The 26,330-nt window shown below is 38.6% G+C and overlaps 2 protein-coding genes across 7 annotated transcripts in view; both read left to right on the top strand.

The window, feature by feature from the left end:
- RABGAP1 (RAB GTPase activating protein 1) overlaps positions 1–26,330 on the top strand; it is a 161,680-nt gene that overhangs the window by 85,834 nt on the left and 49,516 nt on the right. The gene's annotated exons all lie outside the window — the stretch shown is intronic.
- Positions 1,386–7,277, top strand: GPR21 (G protein-coupled receptor 21). The gene is made up of 2 exons (XM_004005652.5): positions 1,386–1,461; positions 1,880–7,277. Exon 2 carries the CDS (start codon positions 2,273–2,275, stop codon positions 3,320–3,322), a length of 1,050 nt encoding a protein of 349 aa, XP_004005701.1. The 5' UTR covers positions 1,386–1,461; positions 1,880–2,272; the 3' UTR covers positions 3,323–7,277.

Here is a 26,330-nt window from a genome sequence, read left to right as displayed (position 1 = left end):
GGAGTTCAGTGTCATGGGTCTTTTTGACATACTTTGCCATCTTTTCCAGTAAGACCTGTCAATTAAGCTATCAAACTTATACTTAATAGGCTTTTTTAGTTCTTTGCCTTCATGTAATAAGCACAGTGCTTCAGATCTTAAAATGTAATTGAATTCTGATGGTGAGTAACCATTGCCTGTAGTGAGAAAGCATGTGTGTGAAGCAAACAAAAAAAAGTTGGATCTCATAATGTACATCTCCATCCCGGTATGCAGACCTTCTGAAATGTTTTCAGATGTCAACATTTGTTTATTTTACTCTACTGAGTTATGTGAAGCTTTACTTAGAAGAATGAACTGAGAGACCAAAGATACCTGGAAGAAAAGATACTAAAAGTACACAATTAACTAAAAATTGTCATAATTTGGCACTCCCAGTTAGCTGAAAATTGTGCTCATTTGACATCATCTGAAATGCCACAGTATAATCCCAATTTGTGTTAGTAGGCACAGACAAGATTGTGTGTTCTAAGATACAAAGCTAATTTGTACCGTGAAACTTCTTGCAATTATGGGTGCATTTACTTACCCATCTTTGTTTGTATATGTACCACTTCACAGCAAACTAGAAGCAAGGTATGACATCTCAACCAGACAATAGTGTTAAATATAGGAACAGTGTAATTCTTCGTGCTATTTCTGCAGTATTTGGAATGGATGGGATTTTTTGTTTGTTTTTTTTTCCTCTTAAAGACCTAATTTTTAAATTTGCTTGTTATTTTGATCATGTTTCTTGAAACTGATCTGTATATAGTGAATCATGAGAAGAAATCAATGCCAAATATGTAGCCTTCTAGCTAGAACTTCTGGTGCTGGATTTTGATTCTTCAGTTGTCATGCACTGTTAACATACTTTCATTCTTTAACATTGCTCTTTGTTCTGTGGGAAATGCTACAAGAAAATAGGAATTTCCTCTCACCATTACCCCTCGGGCAGTGTGTTTTCAGTCTGATTCCTGGCTTGCACTCAGTCCTGGTTACTACCTCCTCTTCTTACTGGCAGTCTAAATTCTGCTCGTCTATGAAGGGTGGGGGGTGGGGTGGGGGGTTAGGGGCGGTGGGGGGGAGAGGTTCCAGACTGACGAGGAAACAGCTTTCAGTCGCTGCACTGCAGGCATATTAAGTTATCCCCCAACTGTGCAGTCTGGAAATCGGGGAGCATTTCTCTGGCAGTGAATTCTAATTAGCTGCTAAAGATGCCAGAGCGTGTGCGCGCACCCGGGCGTTTTCTTCTTTCCCCTCCCCCGCCTCTTCCTTTTCCCAAGCCCCCTCTTCTCCCTATTTCTCCTCCTCCTCCTTTATCCCCTCCCTCTGTGTCTCAGTTCTGCAGTAAACGAGGCTGAGGCACATTCCTGCTTTGCAAGGCTTTCTGCTAAGGATGTTCTGTGGCTTTTGTTTGGATTGCAGCGTGCAGAATTACAGGTAATACTCGGAAATTGAGCTAGATAGATCAATGCCATTGAAATGTTTTCTAAGAGGCAAAATATTACATTGGAATCAATAAAAAAATTAAGTTATCTTGGCTAATTTTATTAGTGGTAATTAAATGGTATAAGTAGATTCCTTTTCTCCCCTGAAAAGCTCAAAAGAGGAAATGGGGTTAGATTGATCTGACTGGCGATTGATTTTGCTTTATGTTGGTCATGAAAGCCTGCTGTTGCTGCACCTCCTCTGTAAAGTAAGAACCGTTTATGTGGGGGTGCTGCTGAGGGTAGGCGGGAATAGTTGACCTGGGTGGTGTGGGATGGAGTGGGAGGTGGGATACCAGCCTGAGCTAGTAGGTTCTTGATTAGGGCATTGGATACAAAATGTAAAACGCTCTCTCCTTTTCTTCTGTCAGCTGTTCAGAGGAGACTCATTACAACTCTTGCTGAAGTCCTAGCCTTCCTCCCTTCTCTTCTGCCCCTGCCCCCCACCCTCACTGGCTGAAGACCTTGTACCCAGAGTTTGCCTTACTCCCCTGGTGCTATGTGTATGGTAAACCTGGTACTATGGCCGCATCTGGGACTGGCCAGACAACTGCTGCTGGTTCTCCCTATTCCAAGAAGGATTTAAAGGGGAATTACACTGCAGGCAATGCACCAGAGCGGCAGCATCGCGAGCTTGGGGACTAAGGCTCCTCGGGCATTATTGCAGACACACAGAGCTGACCGCAATGACAGCAGCTGCTCCTTTGAACTGTTGGCAGCAGCCAAGCGGCAGCATGAAGTGAAAGATCACTCCTGAGCTCAAGATGAACTCTACCTTGGATGGTAATCAGAGCAGCCACTCTTTTTGCCTCTTGGCATTTGGCTACTTGGAAACTGTCAATTTTTGCCTTTTGGAAGTATTGATTATTGTCTTTCTAACTGTGTTGATTATTTCTGGCAACATCATTGTGATTTTTGTATTTCACTGTGCACCTTTGTTGAACCACCATACTACGAGTTACTTTATCCAGACTATGGCATATGCTGACCTCTTAGTTGGGGTAAGCTGCCTGGTCCCTTCTTTATCACTCCTCCACCACCCGCTGCCAGTAGAGGAGTCCTTGACTTGCCAGGTATTTGGTTTTGTAGTATCAGTTCTGAAGAGTGTCTCCATGGCCTCTCTGGCCTGTATCAGCATTGATAGATATATTGCTATCACTAAACCTTTAACCTATAATACCCTGGTTACGCCCTGGAGGCTACGTCTGTGTATTTTCCTGATTTGGCTATATTCCACCCTGGTCTTCCTGCCTTCCTTCTTCCACTGGGGCAAACCTGGATATCATGGAGATGTGTTTCAGTGGTGTGCGGAGTCCTGGCACACCGACCCCTACTTCACCCTGTTCATCGTGATGATGTTGTATGCCCCAGCAGCCCTCATTGTGTGCTTCACCTATTTCAACATCTTCCGCATCTGCCAACAGCACACAAAGGAAATCAACGAAAGGCAAGCCCGCTTCAGCAGCCAGAGTGGGGAGACTGGGGAGGTGCAGGCTTGTTCTGATAAGCGTTATGCCATGGTCCTGTTCCGAATTACTAGTGTATTTTACATCCTCTGGTTGCCATACATCATCTACTTCTTACTGGAGAGCTCTACTGGCCACAGCAACCGCTTCGCATCCTTCTTGACCACCTGGCTTGCTATTAGTAATAGTTTCTGTAACTGTGTCATTTATAGTCTTTCCAACAGTGTCTTCCAAAGAGGACTAAAGCGCCTATCAGGGGCCATGTGTACTTCTTGTGCAAGTCAGATGGTAGCTAAGGACCCTTACACAGTTCGGAGCAAAGGCCCTCTTAATGGATTTCATGTCTGAAGTGGTTCAAATATTGAGTTGCTGTGTGTTTTGTGTGTGTGTGTGTTTCCTTTTTATCTTTTTGTATTTCTAGTTCTCTGGGAAATATGGGACAAAATAATTTAATAATTTGATTCTAAGCAAGCTGACAAGTGATCCATCCAAAATACCTTGTTAAGTTTTTAGAAATGATTTTTTTTAATGCTTTTGAATGAGAAAAATCAGGACCATGAGGATAAATTGCTGTTCATAATGTCATGGAAGTAACTGTATTTCTCAGACATAAAAACGAATAAAGCCATATCTAACACCTCTCCAGCTGGCATGACTGAACCTGGTTGTGAAAAGTGTCAGCATTTTTCAAAGTCTTTGTTTTCTTGTTGCTTTTCTGGGTTCTTTCTAGCTGTTTAGGCTTCATGTACAATTGATTTAACAGGGAATATTAAAATACAGTGATGAATTAACTGTATAGTAATTCAGTGATGAATTCTTCATGTATGTCAAAGTATAACTATGCTGCAGGTTTCCACACTGTCATTCAGAAAGCCGAATGTTTTGTCCTATTCTCTTGAGAAAATTCTCAATGCAGTAAATAATGTGAAAACTTAAACGTTAATTTTAAATTTGTGTGTTGAATCGTGAAGCAAAAGTGCAGTCAAATTATATAATTTATATAAAAAACTAAGATATATTTTGTGCCATCCTTCACTGAGACCTAAAGAGTTGTATGTACTGAAAGTGATTGTGTTCTAGTATTTTTGCCCATGCCTTTGTGTGTGTGTTAAGAATATTTGAATTGAGTTAGATTTTTCTTTTATAGCCAAATGCATTTTAATAACCTGAAAAATAATTAAATGATAGGCTGATGGCTGCCACTTTTATAATGGTGAAAATACATTAAAATGTATCTTTGGTTTCTGTGCTCTTTTTATCTAGAGACCTTTTGAAATATTAGAGTATCAGGAAGAAAAGTGTCCTAAGCAACTTGAGTCAGAAAATAAACTATACATTTAGCTAGTTCTTTTTTTTTTTTAATAGAAGGCGTTGATTGAGATGTTCTCTTTGTAATTAAATGGAATCATCTAATCAAGTAGCGACTAATTCTTTTTCAAAGCATTCTTTCAGCTAGTGTTAAGAAATCCATATTTAGTGTTAAGGAATGAGAGAAGAGGTTCTGATTAAATCTCCATTGCTATTCTCTTTCTGGGAAAAAAAAGAAACATCATTGGGTTACAGTTCATTTGCTCAAATAGGCTTTTTTTTTTTTTCCCCCAGCCAAAATAGCAAGATCTATAGAATTAGTAATTGAGAGTGCTGTGTATTTGTATGTATAGTGCTGTTTTGTTTCTCAAAGTGATTATGTTTAGAGCAAGAGGTTTATTTTTCTAAAAGGAAAGAAGGATTTCCCAGCAGCTCCAGGCATAAAGTATTTCCTCTGCTTTCTGCTGGTTTTAATGTTTTAGAAGTCTTCAGGGAACTTACGTGATCTCTGCCTTTGGCTAGATGTTGTAATAGGAATGTGACAGTGGTGTTCAGTGAGATGGAAGATAGAAGAAAACGAAGGGAAATGGGTTAAAGTGGATTTTTGAGTCCAGGGAAGGACATGGATATTTATAAAACAGGCAGATATGGTTTGGTTTTCCATCATTATGTTAGAAAGCCTCTTACCCTCATTTGAAATAAAGGATAGCATTCTTACGATGTTAGATTTTAGAGATTTGATTTTAACCTCAAAATCATTCTACTTAAGCGTTTTTATTTTTAAGAGAACAAGTATTAGCATAAACATTTAAACTTCAGATTCTGAGTTCTTCCCAAAAGCTTGAAAATTTGGTTCTGAATTATTTCAAAATTTAGAACTCCTATTGAAATTGCGAGTTATGTTAACAGTGGCTTTGTTAAGTTGCCATTGAAGTAGAAAACCTTTTCTGTTAGAGTCTGAAAAATAGCTGTATATAATTTCCCTTTATATAAGTGGCACAGATTTTTTTTTAAATTTCCCTTTTTCACGTATATATTAAAGAATGTAAACTGTTCAAATTGGCACAGTTTGCTTGTCAGTTTTTAGTTCTGCCAATATGGTAATCATAAAGATTAATTTTTATAGAAAACTGATGTCAAACCTACTACTCAGTCAGTTAGCATCAGTGTTTACTTTTGAGAGGACTGAGCCCTTTTAATTTTTTCTTGCAGTAGGGTTCTGTCTTAGAGAAAACAGGTTTTTGGTAAAGATTTTGTGGAAATTTTATGGAGATGAGGAAATCTGTCTAATTTTCTGGAAATGGCTAATCACGCTGATATTTTAATGACTGGAAAGGCAACAGTTCTTTTAATAAGAGCTTTTGCTAATAGGTTTTTATATTTTTGCCCTAATACCAAATTTAGATATTGTCACAGGTTCCCCCTCCCCCAGATTAGAACCTCTATCAATGTCTCAGCCTAAAACTAAAGTAGAAATTAAGTAGATACAGTAATTTTAAAGAAAAACAAAGCACCACCACCACCACCCTACCCGCCATGAGGCTTGCTTAATATCAGGTGTCTTTCCAGTTTATCTTGTCATCCATCATTGGACCTTGTAAACGCTAAGGTTTCTTCCAGGTATCAGTTCTGTTCTCATATTCATTATCTATACTGCTTTAAAATTTTTGTTTTCTTGTGGTATGTGCATGCTGGGGAGAAGAGATGTGTCTGGATACAATCATACAGTCTTGGGACAGTTTCTGTGTGATACATTTGCAGTTCATATGTATTTATATATAACCTTTTCATCCTGGCCTGTTTGTTACAACATTTAATAATGTTTTGTTTAAATACCAGTCTTAACTGGTTGAGAATGAGAAAAAGTATTAGAGTCAATCACCCTAGGCTTTGGCAAGACAGCCTATTTAACTTTATATGGTATATGACTGATATCGGAGGAAGTGTAAGCTTTTTGTGATCGTGTTGAAATTATTTCATAGGAAATTTAAAAATAAGACTATACTAATTGTATCTGTAATTACTTGTGTTTTTAATAGTGATTTCACTGAAAGTGTGTTTTTTGCTCTTAGAGTGGAAAAACAATTACAAAAGGACAGTTATTCCACTTTAATGAAAAAATTGTCTTACAGCAGAATGGTTATTTGCATTTTTCATGGACCAGTTAGTTCTTACCCTAAATCCCATTTTGAAAAGGATTTTCTTTAAGGTTTATTGCTGGCTAAATACTTTCTTGAGCCTTTTAAATGACTTTTCCTTTTTACTTGAATAATGGTCTCAGTATTTTAAGGATTGGGAAAACTTGAATTTTTTTGTACTATTAAATGCATTTACTCTTCACCTCCTTGAACTTGAAAATGAAGCAACAGGGTTATGAGTTCCCAGGTAGTATAGTGATTTCTGGGAGTTTCCTCAGCTTTTCAGGTTTGATTAAAACATTGGCTTTTGATGATGTTGTAGGAATTTTACTGACTTTGTGTTTTTGTATTATAGAAAACTTGTGAAATAAATTATTGACAAACCAGAATTTATTGCTGTATGAGGAGATTTGGGAAAGTTTAAGGATGGGGAGAATCATGGAATTATGAAAAAATTTTTAAATTTTACGAATGACTTCATAAGTCATTTGTGTTGATTTTTGTGTACTTTTTCCATTTCAGGTTAAAGTTTTATATTAAATATACATATTATTAATATATTTTGCAGACCCAAGGAATGTTCTAGACTATAAATGAGTCATTTGGCTTTTCTTCAAAATTTAGGTAATAAGGGAATCATGATATGTAAAATGAACTCTGAACAGAGAATCTGTGATTCTGTTACTAATTGACACATTTTGTAAGGGCTAGTGGCTTCTCTAAGCACTTAGTTTCTTCTATTTATAATAATCCTTTCATCCTTCACAGGGTTACCTTGAGGACTGAATTAGACAATGGATGTAAAAGAACTTTGTAATATGTAAAGTGCTTTGCAAATAAAAATGAATACTACTATTTATCTGCCATAGTTTTATATCTAAGGAAGTTTTACATACTGGTGTGTTACTACCCCACATAAAGATCTTTGAAAGCCCACATTTAAGTAGAGAGGCATGATAAATTCTCACCTTTCTAAAATGACAGTAGCTTTCAACATAAAATTCAACATAAAACTATTCCATTTACTCCCTTTATTTGTTTCTGAAGTCTCTAAAGCTAGGTTCAGTGTCTCTTCATACCTTTATCCCCCAAATCTAACGTGGGACCTGGCTTAGTGTGGAAGTTTTGTTAAGTTTTACAGAACTAATGAATGACCCTTTCTAATGATCACTTCTCGTCATTATAGAGCATAACTTCTTGACATTACAGAGCAGTGATGGTCAAAGGGTATTCCGAAGCCCATTAGCGGTTTTTCATATGGTCAAGGCCATTCTAGACTCTAAATAGTAAACGTCTATCTTTGTAACAAGAACTAGTGCGGGAATGTGTGTGATTTATATGCTAGGTAACTTTACTCCTGGATATTCAGTAGCCTTGGCCAACGGACCTTTTGTTATTGTTACTTAGTTGCTAAGTTGTGTCTGACTCTCTTAGGACCCCGTAGACTGTAGCCCACCACCAGGCTCCTGTGTCCATGGGATTTCCCAAGCAAGAATACTGGAGTGGGTTGCCATTTCCTTCTCCAGAGGATCTTTCTGACCCAGGGATCATATCCACATCTCATGCACTGGCAGGCAGATTCTTTACCACTGAGCCACTAGGGAAGCCCCAGGGAATTTAACTGTCAGACTGCCAGTTTCTCACAGTATGTACAAGATTTTGGCTTTAGATCAACATAAGGTATGTTGTAAAAATCAGCCACAATGAAAGAAGCACAACAGAATAGGACAGCTTGGTGAAAGAAATTGTTCTGGTTCTTTGGTTTTGCTCTTTCTTTTCTCTTAGTCTTTACCACTTTTCCATCTTTCCTTCCTTTCTTTTCTTAACACAGTTGGTCATGTATTCAGACTGAAGTGCTTATGGTACTGCTGTTGTTGTCCAGTCGTTAAGTCGTGTCCAACTCTTTCTGACCCATGGACTGCAGCACAAAGGCTCCTCTGTCCTCCACTGTCTCCCAGAGTTTACCCAACTTCATGTCCATTCAGTCGGTGACACTGTTTAAGCATCCTATCCTCTGCCACCTCATTCTCCTTTTGCCTTTAATCTTTCCCAGCATCAGGGTCTTTTCCAATGAGTTGGCTCTTTGCATCAGGTGGCCAAAAAGTATTGGAGCTTTAGCATCAGCATCAGTCCCTCCAGTTAATATTCAGGGTTGATTTCCTTTAGGATTGACTAGTTTGATCTCTTTGCAGTCCAAAGGACTCTGAAGAGTCTTCTCCAGCACCAGAGCCTCAGTTTTTTGACACTTAGCCTTTTTTATGGTCCAGCTCTCATGTCTTTACATGATTATTGGAAAAACCATAGCTTTGACTATATGGATCTTTGTTGACAAAGTGATATATCTGCTTTTTAATATGCTGTCTAGGTTTATCACAGCTTTTCTTCCAAGAAACGAGCGTCTGTTAATTTCATGACTGCAGTCACTGTCTGCAGTGATTTTGGAGCCCAGGTAAAGAAAATCTGTCACTGCTTCCAATTTTTCTTCTATTTGCCACGAAGTAATGGGACTGGATGTCATGATCTTAATTTTTTTAACGTTGAGTTTCAAGCCAACTTTTTCACTCTCTTCTTTCACCCTTATCAAGAGGCTCTCTAGTTCCTTTTCACTTTCTGCCATTAAAGTGGTATCATCTGCATATCTGAGGTTGTTGATATTTCTCCCAGCAATCCTGATCCCAACTTGTGATTCATCAGCCTGGCATTTCACATGATGTACTCTGCATAGACGTTAAATAAGCAAGGTGACAGTATACAGCTTTGTCGTTCTCCTTTCCCAGTGTCAAAGGAGCCCATTGTTCCATATCTGGTTTCAACTGTTGCTTCTTGATTCCCATACAGGCTTCTCAGGAGACAGGTAAGGTGGTCTGTTACTCCTGTCTTTTTAAGAATTTTCCAGTTTGTTGTGATCCATACCGTCAAAGGCTTCCACGTAGTCAGTGAAGCAGAAGTAGATATTTTTCTGGAATTCCCTTGTCTTCTCCATGATCCAACAAATGTTGGCATTTTGATCTTTGGTTCCTCTGCCTTTTTTAAACCCAGCTTGTACGTCTGAAAGTTCTTAGTTCACATACTGCTGAAGCTTTGCTGGAGGGATTTTGACCATAACCTTGGTAGGTAGCTTGCAAAATGAATGCAGTTGTGTGATAGTTTGAAGCTTCTTTGATATTGCTCTTTTTTGAGATTGAAATGAAAATGACCTTTTCAAGTCCTGTGGCCACTGTTGAGTTTTCCAGTTTGTTGACATATTGAGTGCAGCACTTTCACAGCATCATCTTTTAGGATTTGAAACAGCTCAGCTGAAATTCCATCACCTCTTCTAGCTTTGTTTGGAGAAATGCTTCCTAAGGCCCACTAGACTTTGTACTCCAGCATGTCTGGCTCTAGGTGAGTGATCACACCATTGTGGTTATCTGAGTAATTAAGACCTTTTTTGTGCAGTTCTTCTGTGTATTCTTGCCACCTCTTCTTAATCTCTTCTGCTTCTGGTAGGTACTTAGCCATTTCTGTCCTTTATTGTACCCATCCTTGCATGACATCTTCAATTTTCTTTAAGGGACCTCTTAGTCTTTCCCATTCTACTGTTTTTCTCTATTTGCATCGTTCATTTAAGAAGGCCTTCTTATCTCTTCTTGCTGTTCTCTGGAATTCTACATTCAGTTGGATAAATCTTTCTGTTTCTTTCTTGCCTTTCACTTCTCTTCTTTCCTCAGCTATTTTGTAAAGCCTCCTCAGACAATCACTTTGCCTTCTTGTATTTTTCTTTGGAGTAATTTTGGTCACTGCCTCCTGTATAGTGTTAGGAACCTCTGTCTGTAATTCTTCAGGCACTCTGTCTACCAGATCTCACCCCTTGAGTCTATTTATCACCTCCACTGTATAATCATAAGGGATTTGATTTAGGTCATAACTGAATGGCCCAGTGGTTTTCCCTTCTTTCTTCACTTTAAGCCTGAATTTTGCAGTAAGGAGCTCAGTCAGCTCCCGGTCTTGTTTTTGCTGACTGTATAGAGCTTCATCATCTACAAAGAACATAATCAGTCTGATTTCAGTATTGACTATCTAGTGATATCCATGTGTTACGTTGTCTCTTGGGTTGTTGGAAAAAGGTGGTGTTTTGACAAAACTGTTAGCCTTTGCCCGGCTCCATTTTGTAATCTAAGGCCAAACTTGTTTGTTATTATGGGCTATCTCTTGACTTCCTACATTTGCATTCCAATTCCCTATAATGAAAAGGACATCTTATTTTGCTGTTAGTTCTAGAAGGTGTTGTAAGTCTTCATAGAACCAGTCAGCGTCAGCTTCTTCATCATCAGTGGTTGGGACATTGACTTGGATTACTGTGATATTGAATGGTTTGCATTGGAAATGAACTAAGATCATTGTGTCGTTTGTTGACTATGAGGGCTACTCCATTTCTTCTAAGGGATTCTTGCCCACAGGAGTAGATATAATGGTCATGTGAATTAAGTTTACCCATTCTGGTCCACTTAGTTTACTGATTCCTAAGATGTCAGTGTTCAGTCTTGCCATCTCCTGCTTGACCACATCCAGCTTGCCTTGATTCATGGACCTTACATTCCAGGTTCCTATGCAGTATTGTTCTTAACAGCATCAGACTTTACTTTCACCATCAGATACATCCACAACTGAGCACCTTTTCTACTTTGGCCCAGACACTTCATTTCTTTCTGGAACTATTAGTAGTTGCCTTCTGGTCTTCCCCAGTAGCATATTGGACATCTTCCGACCTGGGGAGTTAATCTTCAGGTATCATATCTTTTTGCCTTTTTATGCTGTTCCTGGGGTTCAGGAATACTAGAGTGGGTTGCCATTTCCTCCTCCAGTAGACCATGTTTTGTCAGAACTCTTCACCATGACCCATCCATTTTGGGTGACACTGCATGGCATGGCATTTTCATTAAGTTACATAAGACCATTCACCATGACAAGACTGTGATCCATGAAGGGAATGATAACTGCTGTAGGATTTGAAAAATTGTATTATGCCATAACTGGCTTTTAGGGAAAGTTTAAGAAGCAATCAAGAAGCACCTACATAGCTAGCCCTATTAGATGCCAGTATTGCTAGCTGGCCTCAGAGATTTAAAGAAGGATCACATGATTACTTTCTTATGGAACTTCATAGTTTTTACATGTTTCATATGGAAAAATTCTGTGATCCGTTTTTCAAGAGGCTTCACAGAGTGACTATCTGGGTAAATTTACCAAGCCTACTTGTGGGACAGTTGGCACACCATGGATCTGTTTCTTGGGGTGGGTGCGTGCACACATCTGTGGTCAGTCATGTCCGAATCTTTGCAACTCCATGGGCTGTAGCCCACCAGGGTCTGTGGGATTTGCCAGTGTTTAAAATCATGTTACTTCATTAGTTTAAAATAAGAAGTCAGTGCTGGCGATAGAGAGCAATCTTTCTCTCTTGATTGGTCTTCATGGGAAGCCAGACCATATTCAGAATGTTGCTTGGTGAGAATGAAATCTCAGAATATGGTTCTGTAACATGAACATTTCCTGATGTAAGACTAAGCCTGATATTCCGCCTCTGTGATCCGAAAACCTGGTCATTGGGATCCTGATGTGAAATTGTTTGTACTTCTAGCACTGACCTTCTAATTGACATATTCTTTAGTTAAATTAACTTCTTTTGTTACTTAGCTTTTAGTATATTTCCTTGCAAATTTAAACAGTCTTACCTCCTAACTCATTCTTTTGAGGTGGTTGTATATATCACTTTTTCCATAAAACTTTGTTTTCTGATTTAATATTCAAAGAGTGGCCTCATTACTTTGTTAGCTTGGGGAAACAACTCATCTTGGTTTTCATAGAGCAAATATATACTCTCTAGTTGGAAAAGCAAGATACATGAAAATACCTATAAAAATTAACAGTAGCAGACAGTTAATTAGAAACATTGAATTTTTGAAAGTCATATTATCCCCAAAGGAGACAGGGAAGACCATTTGAGCTGAAAAAGACATTATAGATCATTTGGTCTGATTCTCTCTTTACCAGTAGGGAAACAGTCCAGTGGCCACATATCCATTTGCGACAATACTCAGACTGCATACTTCCTGATCCGTTGTCCTTTCCTATTATATCTTGTTTTTGCAGAGGAGTTGGAGTTTGGCTTTATTCAGCCAAGTCCTGGAAAAGACTTAAATAGGCTGATATGTGGTGTGTATGTGCTCGGGTGTGTAATTTTAGGTGTATAAAGCATTATGGGCAATAATATAATTGTTAACAGAGTCTTATTATCCTTCAGAAGAATTTTATAAACTTTGTCTTATTTAATCCTTCCAATAGTCTGTGAGCTAGTGACTCATATTATTAACCCCATTACAAAGATGAGAAATGTGAGATTTGGAGTTGCCGGAGTCAAGCAGTTAATAATAGAAGATATGGGATTCAAACCCAAGTCTTTCTGACTTCAGAACCTACATTGTTACCTCATGTAACTGTCACAGAAACCTATTGGGTAGGAGTTTTTTATTTTTGTTTTTATGTGTGTGTGTGTGTGTGTATAAAACAGGTGAGGAAACTTAGGTTTAGAGAGATTAAGAAAGTTTTATCAATATATCAACTAACTTCTATACTTGGAAAACATGTGACAGACTTCTACTAAATATTAGCAGATTTAGTGTGCATGTTTATTTCTGTTAACTCCACAATCAGTTCAGTTCAGTTTCTCAGTCATGTACGACTCTTTGCAACCCCGTGGACTGCAGCATGCCAGGCTTCCATGTCCATCACCAACTCCCAGAGCTTGCTCAAACTCATGTCCATCCAGTCAGTGATTCCATCCAACCATCTCATCCTCTGTCGTCCTCTTCCCCTCCTGCCTTCAATCTTTCCCAGCATCAGGGTCTTTTCCAAAGAGTCAGTTCTTCGCATCAGGTGGCCAAAGTTTTGGAGCTTCAGCTTCAGCATTAGTCTTTCCAGTGAATATTCAGGACTGATTTCCTCTAGGACTGACTGGTTTGATCCACTACAAAAACAGCAGAAGTATAATACATATGGACAAAGAGAAGAGGGGCAGAGGTATTGGCAGATGAATGAACCCCCCAAAATTTGGAGTTATAGATTCCCAGCGGACAACTGGTAACTGGCTGCAGAATTGACAAAGCCGAATTCTAAAGTCATGGAGGAGGGACAAAAAGAGTCAAACTAATCTGCCCATAAAACCTAATAAATAGGTGGAAATTAGATTTTTGATATGCCCCTACAGGCAGAGAGTAGCATGAAGCTGAAAATGAAACAATTGTTGGAAAGTTTATTGAAAGCACACTTAGGTACGTCACCCACTACCTTGATCTCCATCCCAAGCTGGCCCTAGTAGACAACTGATTTTTTACCATCCCAGCAGAAGACGGGAAAGTTACTCTTCAGAGATTGAACCACAGATGTTCTAGACCCCAGGCTTAGCTGAGAATGTGCCTAAAACACCTTGTTGAAAACCTGAGTGTCAAGAGAATGTCTCCTTGTTAAATAATCAGTATCCTCTTTCTCTTCCCTGGTGGCTCAGTGGTAAGAATACACCTGCCAGTGCAGGAGACATGGGTTCAATCCCTGGCTTGGCAAGATCCCCTGGAGAAGGAAATGGCTACTCACTCCAGTATTCTTGGCTGGGAAATCCATGGACAGAGGAGTCTGGCGGGCTAGAGTTCATGGGACTCAGAGAAGAGTCATACACAACTGAGCAACTAAACAACAAAAACATCCTCTTCCCATTACACTTGTAGAATGCTCTTAGTCAACCTTAAACTTTCTAAAGAAGGAGATAAGAGGAGTCCAGCCTAGGGGCCAGTATTTGAGGGCTCTCAGTTCATACAGACTGGGCAGGCCCATCACTTTAAGTTGATGCCCATCAGTCAGTGAATCCCTCTCATGCATCTAAGGCTTCCAGTTGATTTTTATTCCTTATATTTTAATATCAATAGTCTACCAGAGAAAGTCTTATGAATAGATTTGAGAATATGTATCATAAATGTGCCAAACCCAAAACAAATCAGAGGAAGCAGAAGTAATGCAAGTCACAGAAGAAAACTCCCCCCACCAAAATCAAATATTTATAGGTAAATATTTTCAGAGATGATTTTGCTTCCATTAAAGAAAAGTGAAAGTGAAGTCACTCAGTCGTGTCCGACTCTTTGCCACCCCATGGACTGTAGCCTACCAGGCTCTTCCGTCCATGGGATTTTCCAGGCAAGAATACTGGAGTGGGTTGCCGTTTCCTTCTCCAGAAGATCTTCCCAACCCAGGGCTTGAACCCGGGTCTCAAGCATTGTAGGCAGACGCTTTACCGTCTGAGCCACCAGGGAAGTCCAAGCATTGAAGAAAATAGGGTGCCATTTAAAAAAAATAATAAAGCTCTTGAGATTAAAAGTATAATCAGACATTTTTTAAAATTAGAAAAGTTGGAAGATAAAATTGAGATAGACCAAATAGTGAAATAAAAAATAGTAAAGTAGATGAAAGCAAGACAATTAGAGACGTGATCAGGGGGGTCCAATATCTGACTAAGAAGACTTTCAGAAACAGAGACGAAGAATGGAGACATTCTCAGATATCACAAAAGAAATTTATCAACTGAAGGATATGAGTTTACATAATGAGAAGGAAGTAGTCACTCATGGATGTGGGAGTTGGACCAGAAAGAAGGCTGAGCACCAAAGAATTGATGCTTTCAAACCGTGGTGCTAGAAAACACTCTTGAGAGTCCCTTGGACAGCAAGATCAAACCAGTCAATCCAAAAGGAAGTCAGCCCCTGAATACTCTTTGAAAGCCCTGATGCTGAAGCTCTTAATACTTTGGCCACCTGATGCAAACAACCAGCTCATTAGAAAAGACCCTGATGCTGGGAAAGATTGAAGGCAAAAGGAGAAGAGGGCAGCAGAGGATGAGACAGTTGGATAGCATTACTGATTCAATGGATGTGAACTTGGGGAAACTCTGGGTGTTGGTGAGGTACAGGGAGGCCTGTTGTGCTGCCATGCGTGGGGTTGAAAAGAGTCCGACATGACTTAGCAACTGAACAACAATGGCAATGAAAAGGGCCAACCAACTTAACGTAATAAAAAAGACTTTGTAATGGCAAATCATAAAATTTCAGAAAACTGAGGATAAAGAAAACCCTAAAGGTATCTTGGTCTTGAGTAGGGAGGGGTGGGGCTGTAGAAACATCCTGAGTAGATCTGAAGAGCATTGGACTTCTACTACATTGAAGCAAGAAAATAATTGGGAATAAGTTCAAAGTTTTAAGAAGTGGTTTTTAACCTAGAATTTTATGCCCAGTCAAACTTTCATTCAAGTGTGAGGGTAAAACCCATTTTGAGATATTTGGGGTCTCAGAATATTTACCTGCCTTACAAATACAGATACATAGAACACCGAAGGAAAGAAAAAAATCTCATGATTAGTCACTTTAGAAAAGGTAGAAAATTAAAGAAGGAAATTTGATCATGATATATATCTGTGATTCAGTTATGAATAATATTGATTTAGCCAAAAATTGTAGCAAAGTTATGTTGACTGTCATGAGGGTAGGGAAGTATGTGGGAGGGTAGGTTGGGTTGGAACTGTAACAGAGCCACAGTATCACCTCCCATACTAGAAACTCTGTTTTTCAAAAAAGCCAAAAAGTTACAATTACACTTTTTCTTCAGAAATAAAAAACAGCTAAAAGTATGTGAAGTATGAGAGGTCTGTTCTTTTTCTTTGTAGGCTTTGTGCTGTTTGACCTTTACAACTGTGTTTGTGTATTATTTTTTTATGAAAAGCATAGACCACATTTAGGGAGCGGTAGGTAAATTTTAAGAATGAAATCAGGAAGTGTAGGTTTAGAACATATCACTAAAGTGGAAAATGAGGGTGTGATAGCACTGTATTACCTATGGTCCTGCACTGAGTAGTTCCTAGTTGTCATCTGATTTCTTCCTCCTAGAAGACAGGCAAGAGGGATGTTATCACAGATGTTTTCACCTCTTTGATGATTGTGAAAATTGAGTTTTGAGGCTCTAAGACCTTTTTGATTTCTAATCTGTTACTGTGCCTCAAACATAAGTATATTTGAATCTTTCTAATTTTTTTTTCTACCAAGAGAAGATAGCAGATATTAGAAAGCCTCTACTTTGACATCATGGGAAGGAATATATGGGGAAAAATGTTTGTGTATATGCAATGAGTATATGTGTACTGGTATACAAGTATCTGTAATGTAAGACCTGGCATTATGAGATTACAAGAGGAATGCAAATAACTCTGTGGTGTTCATAGGTAAGAAAATGCTTGTTAGATAGATTTTCTCAGAAGGCAGCATATGGGATGGATTGAGCTCTGGATAGAGTAAGATTTGTATAGTCGTCTCTCTCCATACCCCTTGAAAGAGATTGGCATAAAAAAATTTAGCTGGACAGGATTAAAGGAACCCAAAGAATCAATAGACAAAAGTGATCTACAATTATCAAACAATATATGACATGAGAAAGCCTTTAGGGAAGTAAAAAGCACATAATGTTAAGTTATCATGAGTGTAGTCACTTGATAAAGGTTTTATTGGCTTGTTAGAAAAAAATCATATTGGCTTTGATCAAAATACGAAAGAGTCTTTTCAAAGTAAAACTTTAATTTTTGTCTCTTAGCTTTCAGTAAATATTTGTTGAATTAGTAAGACATTACTTTGGGGAGAAAGCAAAAGTTACAACATTAAATAGCATGATATATTTCTGAAAATTCTTCCGGTAAGACTGGGGAAACCCCCGCTGCCAAAGCAGTTTATTTATAGCTAGACCCAAAAAAAAAAAAATCCATTTGTGTATCTCTGTCTTCATTGGTCCCTGAGGAGCAGAATTTTACTTAAAAAAGGCATTTTCATTTTAAAATATTCTCCCTTGTGACATGATATTTGTAGGAATTAAAAACATTCCTATAAGTGAAGAAGACTCTAATATAGGAGTCAGTTCAAGATCAGATGCATGTTGCATTGATGTAAAACTCTTCACGTTGTTACTGCATTTATTTTATAAATAAAGTGTTTGGATCACTTTTTCTGAGATGAAGAAGGAAGTGAAAAGAGCATGGATTTTGGAATCTCTGGCTCTTGGTTCTCTACTCTGTAAAATGGGGTTTTTATCCCCTTGTTAGAATTATTGTGAAAAAATGATGCTTTCACATCTTAAGGATATAGAATTGTGCACGATGGCATCATAGAAACTCAATGAAAGATTGCCGCTGTTATTTTCTTGTTGCAGAGTCAGTCTCCCAGTAACTTACAGGGCCTGCTGGAAATGAGCTTATACCCTCAGAGGAAAGACCCTGGGTGAATGTGGAGGGGCTTGGTGAGCCTCTTTCTCATGGGGATCATAACCCTCTCAAGTCCTGCCTTGATGGTTTACTCCCTTATATTATTGCCGTTTTATGTATTTTGTTCTGCTTTTATAATATGTTCCACAGGAGAATTAGTCCTAAAGTTTTCCGACATTAAGATACATATATTTAGATGCACTTTATCAAGGAACAAGTCACTGGGGATTACAGTAAGAGCTTTAATAGTTTACAGATTGAAAAGAAAGTTGGGACTGAAGTGGTAAAGAGGTATCATTTTAACTGAACTTTAAAAATGAGTTTTATTAGGAAAAAATTAAACTGACAAAGTATTTAAGCTCCAAAGGCCTAAATGTTGTTGTTCAGTTACTAAGTCGTGTCCAACTCTTTGTGACCCCATGAACCACTTCCCTGTCCTTCACTGTCTCAGTGAAGTGAAGTCGCTCAGTCGTGTCCAACTCTTTGCAACCCCATAAACTGTAGCGTACCAGGCTCCTCTGTCCATGGGATTTTCCAGGCAACAGTACTGGAGTGGATTGCCATTTCCTTCTCCAAGGGATCTTCCCAACCCAGGGCTCGAACCCAGGTCTCCCTCATTGTAGACAGAAGCTTTACCGTCTGAGCCACCAGAGAAGTCCTTCACTGTCTCAGAGTTTGCCCAAACTCATGTCCTTTGAGTCAGTGATGCCATCCAACCATCTCATCCTCTGTCATCCCCTTCTCTTCCTGCCTTCAGTCTTTCCCAACATCAGGGTCTTTTCCAGTGAGTCAGCTCTTCACATCAGGTGGCCAAAGTAATGGGAATTTCAACACCAACTCTTTATCCAATGAATATTCAGGGTTGATTTCCTTTAGGATTGAGTGGTTTGATCTCCTTGCTGTCCAAGGAACTCTGAAGAGTCTTCTCCAGCACCACAGTTTGAAAGCATCAATTCTTCGGCGCTCAGCCTTCTTTATGGTCCAACTGTCACATCCATACATGACTGGAGAAGCTATGGAAAAACCATAGCTTTGAATATTTGAACATTTGTCAGCAAAATGATGTCTCTGCTTTTTAATACACTGTCTAGGTTTGTCATTCTTCCAAGGAGCATTTATATACTTAATAGAGACCGTGTCAGTTCAGTTCAGTTGCTTAGTCTTGTCCGACTCTTTGCCACCCCATGAATCACAGCACACCAGGCCTCCCTGTCTATCACCAACTCCCAGAGTTCACTCAAACTCAGGTCCATCAAGTCAGTGATGCCATCCAGCCATCTCATCCTCTGTCGTCCCCTTCTCCTCCTACCCCCAATCCCTCCCAGCATCAGGGTCTTTTCCAATGAGTCAACTCTTCGCATCAGGTGGCCAAAGTATTGGAGTTTCAGCTTCAGCATCAGTCCTTCCAATGAACACCCAGACTGATCTCCTTTAGGATGGACTGGTTGCAGTCCAAGGGACTCTCAAGAGTCTTCTCCAACACCACAGTTCAAAAGCATCAATTCTTTGGCCCTCAGCTTTCTTCACAGTCCAACTCTCACATCCATACATGATTCCTGGAAAAACCATAACCTTGACTAGACGGACCTTTGTTGGCAAAGTAATGTCTCTGCTTTTCAACATGCTATCTAGGTTGGTCATAACTTTTCTTCTAAGTAATAAGCATCTTTTAATTTCATGGCTGCAGTCACCATCTACAGTGATTTTGGAGCCCCAAAAAATAAAGTCTGACACTGTTTCCCCATCTGTTTGCCATGAAGTGATGGGACTGGATGCCATGATCTTCATTTTCTGAATGTTGAGCTTTAAGCCAACTTTTTCACTCTCCACTTTCACTTTCATCAAGAGGCTTTTTAGTTCCTCTTCACTTTCTGCCATAAGGGTGGTGTCATCTGCATGTCTGAGGTATAATATGTAGTAATTAAAAGTATGTGCTTAAGAGGCAGGCAGACCTGGGTTTGAATCCTATCCCTGACACTTAGTAACAGTGAGACCTTGGACAAGATTCATAATCCCTCCTAGTTTCTGTTGTGAATAGTACTTACTGTCTCTTACAAATACTGTAAAGATTACTGAGCCAATGCATGTAAAGCTCAGCATAGTGCTTCAGTATATGTTAGTACATGTTCAGTATATGTTAGCAGCTGCTGTTAGCTTCCTTGTGAATAGGGCAGTATAGTTTCAATTTGAGATATAATGGAATAAGGTCAGAAAGATAAATTTGGGGCTACCTGATCTGGAATTAAAGGCTAAGGGATGTGATTTTCTTTAGGAATTGGAGATGGACTTTAGGTTTTTGAGTAGGTGAATAACATCAATATAGAATCCTAAAGTGACAGAGCTACAGGATCCCTTAGAGTTCATAATCTAGACTCTTCCTTTCTCAAATCGGGAAAGGGAGACCCAGAGCAGTGATACAGTTAAGTTAGTTGCAGAACTGGGACTAAAGTCCAGGTCTCAGACTTCCCTGGCTCAAACATGACAAAAAATAAGTCCAAAGGATTGTTCAGCATTGGTCAAGTGCTTAGACATTGGGCATTTCCAGCAGCTTTGGAAAAGTGTTCAGATTTTGATGTGGATTAAATAAAATAAAAAGTCTTTTCATTGGTACTTTCGACCAAACAAATTAAGATTTGAAAAATCTTAATTAGTTAACAAGTTTTCTTTATCAGTAGCAGTCACTTCAGAAATGTTTGTTAGGAGAAGTAAAAATATATGAAACATGATTTTAGAAAGCCTTCATTTGTATTATTTGTACTGCTAGTGAGATTGGAGGGTGAAGTTTTTGCTTAAATAAAATTGAATATCATTGCTTATTGTTTTAAAGTTGCTGTTTCCCAGGAATTTTAAATAGAAAAACAAAAAATTTAATTCCAGGAGGGCTCATACTGCCTATCTAATAAGCCATTACTACATAGATACTAATAGAGCTTGATTGACTATATTTCCCTATGCTGTTTTTAGGTTAGTAGACAAAGATCTAACTGATTATACCTTTATACAATAATAATATAATAAGATAGCTTTTAAATCTTTAATTATTTCTTGTTAGTTGTTTCTTAGGTAGTCTAATGGTTCAGATGGTAAAGAGTCCACCTGCAATGTGGGAGACCTGGGTTCAATCCCTGAGTTGGGAAGATCCCCTGGAGGAGGGGATGGCAACCCACTCCAGTATGCTGGCCTGGAGGATCCCCATGGACCGAGGAGCCTGGCAGGCTATAGTCCATGGGGTCACAAAGACTTGGACACAGCCAAGCAACTAAGCAGGATTTTTTCTGAAGATTAACTCTTTACTTTGGAAAATTAAAATCTTAAACATGAATTTTCTTCTATATTGAGAGTGATTTTGAGAAGATTTTATTTTTAGCATGTAACACTTTATAAAATCTTTAGATGAATGGTATCAGTCAAATAATACAATCTGTTTTAAGAAGTATTAAAAGGGCATTTGATATGCACTTTTACTTAGTAATAATAATACAGTTGAAATATTTGGTATTCATCGCAATTATCAGAAACATTTGAAATGTGACTTTATATAAAATAATTTTGTCTTCTAATTTAGCTGACTCATAAATTACCTCCTTGACACCTTTTACTCAAAGTGACACTCACTGTCTTCACTTTTGTCAGATGAAAGTTCTCGAGCATTTTCTGCTGCTTGGGCCTCTCCATGATGGGGTAACGTGAAGGAGAGTCAACAATAGCAAAGCAGGAAAAGATTGACGGTGCAGTTAGCAGTTGTGCCTTATCTATACATGATTTGGGACAGTTTTGCCAAAAGCACTGAATAGTTTTCCTGTGGGAAACTTGAGCCCTAAAAGGAAATGAACACAGCTAAAAGGCTGAATCTCACATGGGACTTAGATTTATTTTTAGAATGCCACTATGATGCCATATTTGGATTGAAACAATGTGATAACCGTACCTTATTTTATTAAAAAGTCATGTTTTGAAGCCATTTAATTTTCTATTACACTGTGTATATAGATCCAACATAATGAGTATGTAACTGTTTGGCTGGTAACCATGCTAAAGCGTTTTAAAGTTAGAGGCACCTAGTTGGCAAACATTTCTGGAGGATGCTTTTGGAGTCTGCTTTCTGCAATAAAAGATTGTTTGGCATGTTCATTGATTATAGAATATAGTTGTCTTCTTGTTGTGTTATATTTGGGGCAAGTTGTTTTCTTACTGGAAGGGAAACAAGAGGAAAGAAGAGTTAGTAGCACTAGGTGTGGGTAGGGTTAGTTGATGGTCTTGAAGTAAATGAAGTCTTTACTAAATGAGTCAATAGAGAAACCCAAATGGATTTTTGCCTCTGAGAAATGATGTTTTTAAAAGATAATCAGCAAAGCTGTTTTATCCTGAGTTCTAGAGTGTTCTGCTTAGCCTGGTTCATAGGTTTGAAAAAGTTATTGCACCATTTATACTTTGGGTCAGCTTTTCTGCTACTTGATTTATCTTCTTTATAATTTTATGTGGTTAAAGCAAATTATGTCAATAATATATATTGGATTTCTGAATTGGATGCTATCTAAAATTGCAGATCCCTCACAGTTCACTAAGTTTCAAATATGGGAAAATTTGCCAAATACATATTTTGCTTTTGGCTTCTCTCCCAAGGTTGGAAATACGCCAGCATCATAAATCTCAAGTCTGATGGGAAAAAGCTGTTACTGATGGACAAGGCCTAATGCTACCTGCTTCCCATGCAGTATTTAATTTCCTCTCATAAACTTTGTAAGACAGTGAGCATTGCATACATTTTACAGATAGGGATAATTAAGGCTCACACTAGTTAAGTGACTTGTCCGAGGTCATACAGTTAGCAAGTAGGAGAGGCAGTTTTTAGAGGTAGAACTGCTTGACCCAGAGTCAGTATTCTGTGACATTGTGTTTTGTTACCTGGTGTGGCCTCAGTATAGCGCCTAAAATCTGTCTTTGGTATTTGTCAGAGGTCCAACTCCAGTCTTCACATAGTTGTGGCCAGATTATGAAATGCCTTCAGTTACTTACATGTTTGTGGAAATCTGGTTACACTTTGTTATGTGTATGATGTGTTTGGAGTGGAAATTTTGAAACATTAATTACTGAATGTGTTTAGGCTCTCAATCATGTCCAGCTCTTTGCAAGCCCATGGACTATAGCCCAACAGGCTCCTCTGTCCATGAAATTTTTCAGGCAGTGGGTTGCCTTTTCATTCTCGAGGGGATCTTCCTGACCCAAAGATCAAACCCGCATCTCCTGCATTGATAGGTGGATTCTTTACCACTGAGCCACCCGGGAAGCCCCAATTACTGAACACCTATTTCAGTTATTTAAATATGTTAAAGATTAATTTCTTACCTTCCTTTGGTTGAGCTTTTAAAGTCTTTTATTAAATGTTATATTTTACTAGAATTACGAGTTTTGTATTTGAGAGTAAATCACCAGGATAAATATACAAACTTGTGTCTACCCACAAATCTGGTTTACACTGAAATTCCTGCTTACTGCACTGGTGTGGAATAACAGCATTGCAAGTTGAAAGAAAACTAATTTGCAGATAAATGATGCTAGTTATATAGGGACAAGTAAAATTATGTTTGCACAGATACACATTTTTATGTTCTTAAAATCTGAATTTAAGATAAAAATGTACGCTGTCAGTGTTAAGTGAGCCCATCAAACAGATATTTATTTCTAGAATTCTTACCGATTAAACTATAAATGGAATTGAGGGGCTTTAATACATTTTATGGATTTCCCAGTTGGCACAGTGATAAAGGAATCTACCTACCAATGCAAGAGACGCAGGAGACATGGGTTCAATTCCAGGGTCAGAAAGATCCCCTGGAGTAGGAAATGCAACCCGCTCCAATATTCTTTCCTGGAAAATTCCACGGACAGGGGAGCCTGGTGGGCTACAGTTCATGGGGACACAACTAAACATGCTTGCACACACAGTTTGTTTCCTACAAATACCCTATACCGCGTATTACTGAGGCATTGAGGTGTACCTTATTAGAATATTTACAATTCAGAGAAGTAAGAAAATGTAAATAAGGAAGAGATTTGGGAAATAAAACATTAAGAAAATGATTTTACCTCAAGAAGGTTTTTAGTCCTTATTTATTCATTTTTAAGCATAGTACTTCTTAAATTTCCTTTTCCTTCAAGTTTTTGTTCTAGGGAATTTAAAAAACTAAGTCTTTAAAATCACTTCTGACAATCTGTAGCTGACTTTTAAAGAGCAAAATGTAGCCAAAAAAATTATTTTATTTCTGTGAAATATATTGTGAAGATAAGATATAGCATGGGGGATTTGAGTGGACTTGTTTTGTTTTCTTAAGTATTACATGATGGCTTTTAACAAAGCATTTATTGCATTCCAAATAATCTTAAGAAGATCTGACTTTTTCTTTAAGCAACAAGTTACTTTGGAAATAATAATCTTCTCTATGCTGGTTATTTCTCATGGCAGCCTTCCACTGCATTTTCTTTGTTTGGGTACTTTCTTTTTCTTCCTGCCATTCTTAGCTTTCTATTTTTCAACTTGAGTTTACAAAGGGTGTGTATTCAAAGAGTTTCCGTCAGTTCCCAGTACCTTGTTAATCCTGAGAAGTTACTCAGTGAGCCAATTCTCACAGTAAGCTATAAAAATAGTCATCCAGAAAAATTACAGAACCTGGTACCACTGTGATTTGAACTAATGGATGACTTTCAAAACCAAGATGGGACCAAAAAACAGCACAAATGTTATTTCCTTAGATTTTTGTCTGCACGAATTATTTTAGACAAGCCTTACACTTTAAGTAACAAAGCCTCACTGGTGCTTTCTCATATACACTAAAAAGAGCTTAGGAATTGGGGACAAGAAAGAAATCACCTAAAAATTAATTACATGAACAGAGACTCTCTTTTTATTACTATTGAGCTTGTACCTACAGCATTCATTTCAACAGTTGTATTCCACAGATTCAGTCCAGCATTTTATTGAGTGCCTAAGTAAGTGCAAATCTTAATATGGTACATTTGTCTCAATTAGTGAACCAACATTGACACATTACTATTAAGCAAAGTCCATGCTTTAGCTTTCCATCGTTTATTCTTAATGTCCGTTTTCTCTTGCAGATCCCATCTAGGATACTACATTTTGTTCAGTCTTCCTCTCTTGTTAGGCTTCTCTTGTCTGTAGCAGTTTCTTAGACTTTTCCTTGTTTTTGATGACTTTCGTGGCTATAAGGAATGCTGGTCAGGTATTTTATAGAATATCCCTCATTTGGAATTTGCCTGGTGTTTTTCTCCTAAGTTTATGAGTCTGGGGGAAGAAGAATACGTAGCCAACTCCCGTTTTCATTACCTCATATCGAGGGTGCGTGCTGTGCCATCAGCGTGACTTATCACTGTTGGTGTGCACCGTGAGCATCCGACTGAGGGCATGTCGGTCAGATTTCTTCAGTGTTGTTACTTTTCTCGCCCCCTTACCATCCTGTACTCTTTTGAAGGAAGACTCTGGGCACAACCAGCAAAGGAGTGGGCTCCCTCCATGAGGGCAGGATGTTTACATAAATTATTTGGAGCTCTCTCTGGAAGATTTGCCTCTTCCCCTCTGCCCTCATTTATTTACTTATTTGTTCATTTATTTATATAAGTATAGACCCATCGATATTTATCTTATACTTTAGCTTAAAATATAATATTACTTCATTAATTTTATTGCTCAAATAAATTGTTCTAGCTGTGGCTACTAGAAACTATGTTTGGCACATACTTCCTTTGACATGTTCCCATGGTTATGGGTTTTCTTTGTGGTGTGAGTTGGAGGGAAGTGCTTCCTAATCCTCTGCCAGTTCTCAATGTTCTGGGATTATCTTGTGTATTTCCTGCCCCAGTCCTGGAATCAATCTTTTCCATAAGGAGCCTGGTTCCTTTTATTGGTAAATGGTATTGGAAACCAAGATCCTGGCACAAGATGTGTTCATTGCTGGCTTACTGACTGTGTGCTCAGTCGTGTCTGACTTTGTGATCCCATGCACTGTGGCCCGCCAGGCTCCTCTGTCCATGAGATTTCCCAGGCAAGAATCCTGGAGTGGGTTGCCATTTCCAGGTTGCCTCTTCCAGGGGATCTTCCTGACTCAGGGATCAAACCCATGTCTCCTGTGGCACCTGGATTGACAGGACCACTGAGCCACTTCGGAAGCTTCTCAACTGACAGGGCAAGGGAATATTTGCATGATAGTGCCTTTCTTTCCCCTCTATATTTGTCAACGTGGGTTCAGCAAAAAATGCATTGGAGTTAGAGTGGGATGGAGTCTGTAAATTTTATATGCCATTCTCTGCAACTTTAGAGACAGTTCTTTATATATAGACCAGAAGGAAGCTGAGACAGTATATAAGTGACAGTTCCAAAACAGGAGGGCAGTTACTGTAAAGGTGATGCCAATGTCGTGTATGAATTGGGAGTGTACAACTTTTCTGGAGGACAAATTGGCACTGCAACTCAAATCCCAAAACACAAGAGTTATGCTGGATCTTTTAGGGAAAAGAGTGATTGCACAAATCATTTCTTCCGCTTCAGAATCACAACTCTGCTTCACAGCCTTGTTTATAG

Source organism: Ovis aries, chromosome 3 (genome assembly GCF_016772045.2).
Source record: "Ovis aries strain OAR_USU_Benz2616 breed Rambouillet chromosome 3, ARS-UI_Ramb_v3.0, whole genome shotgun sequence".
In the NCBI taxonomy this organism is placed as follows: Eukaryota; Metazoa; Chordata; class Mammalia; order Artiodactyla; family Bovidae; genus Ovis; species Ovis aries.
Note: the sequence above shows the minus strand (reverse complement) of the source record. Positions and strands in the feature narration are given on the sequence as shown.